Source organism: Nelumbo lutea, chromosome 4 (genome assembly GCF_056320005.1).
Source record: "Nelumbo lutea isolate HS-2025 chromosome 4, American lotus-T2T, whole genome shotgun sequence".
Lineage (NCBI taxonomy): Eukaryota > Viridiplantae > Streptophyta > Magnoliopsida > Proteales > Nelumbonaceae > Nelumbo > Nelumbo lutea.
The window spans coordinates 91,485,863-91,494,190 of record NC_142687.1 but is presented as its reverse complement, the minus strand read 5'-3'; the positions used below and the strand labels follow the sequence as shown (position 1 = coordinate 91,494,190).

The window sequence follows — 8,328 nt, the reverse complement described above, 5'->3', positions numbered from 1 at the left end:
CCAAACACACATAGGGGAATGGAAAATAAAGGGGATTGAGGAAAAATAAGTTGATGTGGGGCCTTGTACTGCAGGAGGTGTGATGGCATACGATTAATAACATAAGTTTCAACCATCACAACATCAACCCAAAACCATTTTGGAACATGCATGTGAAGCATCATACTATGAGCAACTTCAAGGAGATGTTGGTTCTTCCTTTCAGCAATGCCATTCCGTTGTGGTGTTCTGGTACATGAGCTTCTATGAAGAGATCTATGAGAGGAGAAAAGCTCAGCTAATCATGACAGAAATATTCCTTTGTATTATCCAATTGGAAAATTTGGACTTCAACATGAAATTGAGTGAAAATCATGCGATAAAAATCTTGCACAATCTTATGTACTTCTTCTCTCAAATGAATAGGATATAGCCAAGTGTATATTGAATAGTCACCAATAAAGCTGATAAAGCACTTGTACGGTTGTACCCAGTCTCAGTAGGTATGTTTACAGGGCCCCAAACATCAGAAAAGACAACATTGGAAAGGCAAAGTAGATCTCTTATTATTTGATGAAAAAGTTGTTCTACAATGCTTACTCAACTGACACGTTTGACAATGTAAACTAGTAATAGACACTGACTTGAACAATTCAGGGAATATAACTTTCAAATACTCAAAGGATAAATGACTAAGGTGATTATACCATAACCATAGTTGACTGTTTGTAGACTAACTCATAGATGACTCATAAGGCTCAGAGAGGTTGATGCCACAAGACCAACTTTATTCTCCAAGATGTAGAGGTCATCAACCACATTTTTTTTATCCTCCTTGAGGTTAAATCCTGAAAAACACAAGAATGAGAAAAAAGGTTACACACCTGTTTAAGGACTAAGTAATATTGCTTATAGATAACAAATTAATAGGAAGTTTGGGAACATGAAAAGTATGGGATAAGACAAGGCCATCAGGAAGGGATACAAATCCCTGACCAATAATGGTGGATAGAGACCCATCAACAAGTCTCACTTTATCCCTTCTAGGGAGAAGAATGTAGGTCTAAAAGAAGTTTGACTTACCAGTCATATGGTTTAATGCCCCTGAGTTAATAACCCAAGGTGACTCGGGAGCAGAGGTACACACATGAAATGCAAAGGCACCTTTACCTGATGTAGAAGCAAATGAGGTAAAAAGGGAAGGATCTGACCTATCCATCTGCCTGAGTGTCGTACCATACAATTCCAAATGATTTCTGAAGGAGTTGATGATGTCTTCCTTGGGATCAGAACCACTAGGGTTCTTTGAAGTGTCTTATTTTTTGGTTGCCCACTTGGACTTCCCCAGTAACTCCTAATAGGTTTCTCGAGTGTGTTAGGCTTCTGGCAGCGAGTACACCACAGTTTGTCCTTGTCTTCACATTTCCTTGATTCTTCCTTTTTCATTCCTACTTACCCCTAGGGTTGGATTCGTGTTGAGCTAAGCCAAATAGTATGAGGGTCAAGCTCGACTCACTAAGGTTGTATAAGGCTCAAGCTCGAGTAAAAAACTCATAAGTTCAAGCTTGACTCGACTCTGTTTGAGCTCGATTTGAGAAAAAATATTTTATAAAAATAAAAAATTATATATAAAAAATATTTTTTATTTGATATTTAGAAAAAATAAGAATTATAATATTTTTATTATATATATTGTTTTCTATAATTTTATTATATATATTCGAGCTCGACTCGTTTATTAATCAAGCTTGTAAATTAGGCTCGAGCTCGACTCGAAACTCAGTTAAAACCGAGTTCAACCGAGCTTAAGCAGCTCGTGAAAAGCTCGGCTCGTTGCCACCCCTAGTTACTCTCTCTTGCAGCTAGAGTAACAAGATGCTCCCCCTCGGAAACATTCATGAGATTTTTCCTGCTCTCTTCAGATTAGACTAGGGCATATACTTCCTAAACTAAAAGAAGTTCCCTACTTCCCAAAATCTGCACCGAGAGAGGCTCATAACCCGGACTCAACTCATGCAAGAAAGCAAAAACATGTTGTTGGGAGACAAGTTTTTTGTAGGCCTGTGCATCGTCACCATTCTTCCAATTAATAGTCTGGTAATAGTCTAGTTCCTTCCAGACAGATGTAAGGGCTGAATAATATGTAGATAGGTGGTGGTCCCCTTGCTTACAAGTACATGATTCTACTTGAATTTGATAAATCTTGGCAAAGTGCCTCTGTTCAGAATAGGTTGCCTTAGCTTGTTCCCAAATTTCACAAGTTGTGTTGGCCCATATGAAATTTTTCTTTACATGAGGCAACATGGAGCCTAACATCCATAACATAATAATGTTGTTTTTTTTATCCCACTGGTCATGTTTAGCAGTACCAAATTTCGGTTCTTTTATTTTTCCACTTATATAACTGGCCTTCCCTCTAGCTATGATATAAAGTTTGATGCCTTTGAACCATTCAAGATAATTTAGGCCATCAAAGGGGGTAATAGACATAGAGAAATTCATGTTGTCCATTCCATCATTTAGGTTTCCTTCCTGGGAAGTAACACCAAAGTTTTTTGAATCCTTAGTAGCCATTTCCCCAAAAAATTACTGATGTTTTTTTTTTCAAAAAACTAAAATGAGATAGGGGGTTTTTTCTTCTAAAAAAAATAAGAAGGCTCCAAAAATCGGTTCAATAGGACTGTAGGTCAATAACTCTTAGCCGAAACACTTCAGTTTATAAGAGGAGGAGACAACCAGCCCCTACAACCTCAAGATTGTGACATTCACAGTGGTCAAATGTTTATGCATGAATATAATAGTACATACCTAGCTTCCATGACTTACAATACATTTAGAAACCTCAGAAATCAATACTTAACGGAGCCGGATGTTGCCGCAAACCCAAAAAAACACCTTACTGCATTCGGTTGCCACCACACCCTTCTTCTTGGTTCAACAACCAAGAGAGAAGAAAGAAAAAATCGAGGGCTTAAGCTTGCACCCAAATGAAGAACATGATGGAGTTCAATAAAAAAAGATTTTCAGAAATGGAAAGAAAACACGATCTAATAAGGTTGTGCCCATATCAAAGCTCTGATACCATGTAGTTTGATAGAATAAGAAGGGATAGAGAGAATGAGAAGAAATAAAGGAGAAAGAGAGAGGAGAAAAGAAAAGGAAATCCATTCAAAATCAGTAGCTAGCAGCGCCTAAGTTAGTATTTATACTTAGGGTGACAACTTAAAATAATTACAATGGAAAAAGGTAGAAATGCCCCTACTAGGCTGCTACACATTACACCATTAGTGATAGACGACTTCGAGGTAAAGCAGATTCTACTCTACTCCGGCAACTTGATGAACATCGTCTTGCTGGAGACATTCGAGTAGATGGAGATGGAGAGAAGGAAACCTACAATTGGTCGAAGTTCCCCTATTCAACTTCAGTGGAGAAGTGGTGAAGCCTCTAGGCCACATAAGAGTGCCAGTGACAATGGGCTCACCACCAAACCAAGTGCACTTCGACCAAAAATTTCCTAGTGATCACGACTCCCTCGCCCTACAACGCCAACTTAGGCCGACCAGTCCTACACGCCCTCAGAGCTATGGTGTTGACTTATCACCTGTCGGTGAAACTCCCGATGGACTATGAAGTAGGAGTGGTGCGAGGAGATCAAATCGAGTCGCGGAAGTGCTATGTGGTCGTGCTCAAGGGCAAAGGAAAAGCAGATCGTTGATGCTGACTTGGAGCCGCCCCCGAAGAATATCGACAAGAGAGCTTGCCCCATGGAGGACACCATCCTGGTGTTGGTCTCAAATACCGACCTACAAAGATGGTACAGATCGGAACCCTTCTCACGAAACCACTGGATTTTGAATTCGTAAGCTTTTCAATTAGTAATTTAGATTTTTCTTGGTTGACAACAAAAAATCTTGGCGTAGACCCCTTTTGTCATAACTTATTGGCTAAAGAGGAAAATGAGCATCACCTAAGAGCGGTGGAGGATAGTGGATGAGGAGGTAGGGAAGCTCCTGATAGTAAACTTCATTAAAGAAGGCCAATATCAATGGCGCATGTGTGTCGATTACACCGACCTCAATAGAGCCTACCCAAAGGAAAGCTTCCTGCTCCCTAGGATAAACTGCTTAGTAGACGCAACCTCAGGGTTTTAGCTACTAAGTTTCATGGATGCTTACTCAAGCTACAACCAAATCAAGATGGATTTAGCCAATTAGGAAAAAACTACCTTTGTAACTGAAACATGCTTGTATTGCTATAAATTTAGTCAGCCACTTCATGAATTCCTACTTCCCTACTTGCATTACTATGTGCACTTGGGAGGAGTTTAGCGGCATGTACTTATTGATGGAAGGGGGAACCAGCTTCTACTCTCCTCCTTTATTGGTAGGACCGTCATCACGGCCATCCCTGTCCTTTGTCTTCTTGTCACTAGGCCCTCAGCTGGCCTCGCCTTCTAATTCTTTGAGGCATTTATTGGCTTCCGCCTCCTCGGTGGTGATGTACTTATGAATCATTTTCAAGAACTCGGCTTTAGTCTTGGGTGAAGTCTTGGAAATGGACCAGCTAAGGGGTCCAAGCTGGAGGCCACTAAAGGCTGCGTGCATGGAGATCAAGGGGTCGAGGTCCTTGACTTTGATTTCTTCCCTAGATGAACCTCTTCATATATGCCCAAAGGTTCTCCCCGCTCTTCTACTTGACAGACATCAGGGAGATGGCAATTTTCTAATACCGTTGGCTGCTCATAAAGTGACCTAGGAAGAGGTCTGTTAACTATTTCCAAGAGGTGGTGGAATATGGAGGTAATATGGAGGTATTGGAAGGCCCAATACATGAGGGTGTTGGAGTATTCGTGTAGGATCATGAGGGCTCGGAAGCTTTCTAGGAGGTCCTCAGGGTCGTACTCCTATCGTAGGTCTCCAACGTCGGGGCCTTAAAATTTGGCAAGAGGGGCTTGGAGAGGATGGCATCTACGATTGCCTCCATTCGGCTGGATGAAGTAGTGCAACTGGTGGAGGCATCACCTCGTCCCTCCTTTACTTGCTGAAGCTGATTTTGAAGGGTGCTAATTTGCGCTTGAGTATCTCCGAGGTTGGTCGACATATGGCATCGTCACTTTAGCCTGGTCCTGGTTCTCTATCATGCGGGACGGGTCGGCTTCGTTCCCCGCTATGCTCGGAAGTCGGCATGTCTTGAGCCTTATAGGCACGGTGATCGTTGAGGAGGTCACAAAGGTCAGAAATTGGTGGGGGAGAGGTGTGGCACCGGCCTCTTAGAGGGTGACTGTAGTGGCCCGAGCACCCACCATCATCCTGATTGGTTACTGCGTGTAATGGTGTTAAAGACCGAGGTTCTTGTGCTCTGTGTGGAACCCTATAGGGTTGGCCCCTTAGCTGGGGAGCTGAGAAGTCTTGGAACGTGTGTTTTCCAGCCCATTGACTGTTAGTGTCTGACTCCGAGGGGTCGACTCTCTCCAGGCCGCCCAAGCAATGGTTTAGCCGGGTACAGGCGGATTGCCCATTGTGTTGCCCATGGCTTTCGACGGTGCAGCCACCCTATGGGTGGCTTCTTGCAGGGCGCCCTATGTTGTCCAATCGTTGGGCCAAGTTGTCTAACCTGTTTAGGATTATCTTGAACTGGTCAATCGTAACTAAGTTTTAACCATCAAAGATAGGGTCTTGCTTGTCAGCCATTTCAATGACACTTGTTGATTAAATTAGGTTTATTTTTTCTTAAGGGAAAGTTTTGAAAATATTCTCACAGATGACGCCAATTGTTGTTGCTAGATATGGAGCCAAGGGCAACAACATAATTTCTAGTGTCCAAGGGTGATGGGTCCAACCTACTGAGAGAAAGAAGATGTTAGAAGCCCCAAGAGTTATCCCAGGGGTGAAGGTTTCGACGATCAAGTTTACGGGATGGCCAGGATGGATTTGACCAATGCCATGTGTCAAAATATGCAAGTCGGCCAGATACCCCTACATCAAGCAGTATTTGAAACTGTTGATAAGTAAAATGACATACCCTAATAGTTGGGGCGTTTGCCTGTTTGAAATTTATCCTATTTTAAAAGTAAAGAACATGTAAAATGGAATAAATACTCTGAGATATCTCCATACCTAGAAGTCCCTTTAAAAATTGCTTTCTTTTTTTTTCTTTCTTTATAAATATTTTGAAGCATTTGTTCATCATGGAGGAGCATGATATGCTCCTCACACTTGGGCGCCTCACATGTACATCCACTGTGCATTAGAGACATCTCCCATAAAAAATAACTTACAAGTACAAAAGATGTTATGAATGCATGGTAGGATGTGAGTGTGAGACACCCTGTGTGAGTAGCAGATCGGGTCTCCATCATTGATTACTAACACCATGCTTTTTTTTTATATATTAATTGTAAGGCCCGTTTGAACAACCATCATAGCATTATTGAGAATATCTTGCTATGAAATAAAGCACAAAAGTGCATAGATGTTTCCGATGCAAGGCTAAAACGGCCGTTCAAACAGTGTTGGAACGGGCGTTGCAGTGACTGAAGCCGATCTCTTTTTGATAAGCGGAGGTGAAAATGGGTTTGGAATCCACCATACACGTTTATGGATAGTATGCATCCGCGTATAGGAGTAACATAAGCTGAAGCCATTGCGATATCTGATGAAAGCACTTCCATAAACCGCGTGGCTTTCTTCCAACCACTACACGCCACGTATTAAGTAAAGATATTTTCAGACAAAGGACTGAGCATGGCGTACGACCTCCACTTTAACTCCAGCCGCTGACGTTCATCATCTCATGTGTAGTATCGAAAGGACAGTATCAGTCTCTTTCGTTAACACGCGTCCCCTTGGCTTGTCCAACTTGGACACGTGTCGTGTTCCAGTTCAAAGCTCTTAAACAGTTAATCAATCATGCCCTGTGCAACGCGTTTCCAACTGCTTCCGGGCATTGCTATATGTACGCTCACTCGCGTGCATACCAACATCGTGTGCTGCTGCGGTGCTGGCGTGCTGCCTTTCCGAAATGAGCGCGAACCAGAGGCCGAGATCCAACCCGCAGAGTGATGACTCAGAGTCAGGCGACTCGGGGATCCTAAACGAGCGGATTCTCGTTTTGGTTTTCGAGTCGATCAATTGGGATCCCCATGTGCTGTGTCTAACGGCTTGCGTGAACCGGAAGCTTCGTGCGATTGCGAAGAGGCTGTTATGGAGGAAGCTATGCGTATCGAGAGCGCCGCGCATGATAGCAGCATTGGTGAACGGTGCGCCCAACGGCCGAGTCGGGGGCGGGTGGAACGCGCTGGCCAAACTCCTGTTCTTTTGTTGTGGATGCGACCCCACTCGAAACTTCTGGGTCAACCGAGCTTCGCCGGGTCACTTCGTGAAGGCGACTCGGTTCTCGAAAACGTCGGGCCGGAGTTTCCTAACGAAGAAGTGCCGAGGCGACCTGTTGTACGTGAGCGATCCCTGTGAACACCCGATGGGGGACAACGAGGAGGATTTGGGTGTTTACAGAGGGGTATTTAGGGGATTTACGAAGTCGAAGACGAGAGCTTACTTGATCAGACGGCAGGTGGAGCTGGAAGAGAGGATCCGGTGTCCTTACTGCGGGGCCCGCGTGTGGAGCATGACAGCGGCTAAGCTTGTGCCCAAGAGCGCGTCGAGGAGGCTTGGATCGCACGAGGGTAGACTAGAGTACTTCGTTTGTCTGAACGGGCATTTGTATGGAACGTGTTGGCTAGCACGGCTATCGTCCGATGACGAAGACGATGACTATGATGAGGATGATGAGGACGAGACTCATGAGAGGTAGGGATAATTCAGTGCTAATGGGACCACAATATTTGCTTTGCTAATATAACGAAGACGTGTATCGGTGTACCAGGGCAATGATATTTGAATCTGACGTGGCCAACAATTTTTTTTCTGCCTTATTTTCCCATGTCCATTTTTAGTCTTTACCACTTGTTTTGGACTGAACTGAGAGAACCATGGTTGTAGGAGTTTTTCATTTTGGGTACCCTTTCATTTTTTGTTCATGTATATGGTTTTCTCTTTTCAATGTTATGTCAGCGTACTATAGATGTTTGTCAGTGTTATCTCAGCATATGCTAGCAACAATAAAAAAAATAAGAAAACACCAAATGTTATGTCAGCATCGTTTTTCCCCTGGCGCTGATGTATCATCATTTTCTAAAAACAATGTCATCGGACGCCAAGTATTTTATGAAAAAAAATGAATTTTAGACATAGCATTGATGTGACAGTCTTTAGAAAAGTTCCAAACACTTACTTTCTATGTAGCAATGGTGAATTTATATATTAAGGGGATGCTTGTAATCGTGTCCAT

The 8,328-nt window shown here is 43.0% G+C and overlaps 1 protein-coding gene across 1 annotated transcript; it reads left to right on the top strand.

Annotated features, from left to right (window-relative positions):
- The first annotated feature begins 6,957 nt into the window (after positions 1–6,957).
- On the top strand, positions 6,958–8,071 carry LOC148861778 (EID1-like F-box protein 3). Its single transcript, XM_088941681.1, has one exon. The coding sequence runs from the start codon at positions 7,003–7,005 to the stop codon at positions 7,789–7,791; it is 789 nt and encodes a 262-aa protein (XP_088797807.1). The 5' UTR covers positions 6,958–7,002; the 3' UTR covers positions 7,792–8,071.
- The last annotated feature ends 257 nt before the right edge of the window (positions 8,072–8,328 follow it).

Bases quoted from the DNA above. Each gene is read 5' to 3' on its own strand.
- LOC148861778 (XM_088941681.1), top strand. From the start codon at position 7,003: ATGAGCGCGAACCAGAGGCCGAGATCCAACCCGCAGAGTGATGACTCA.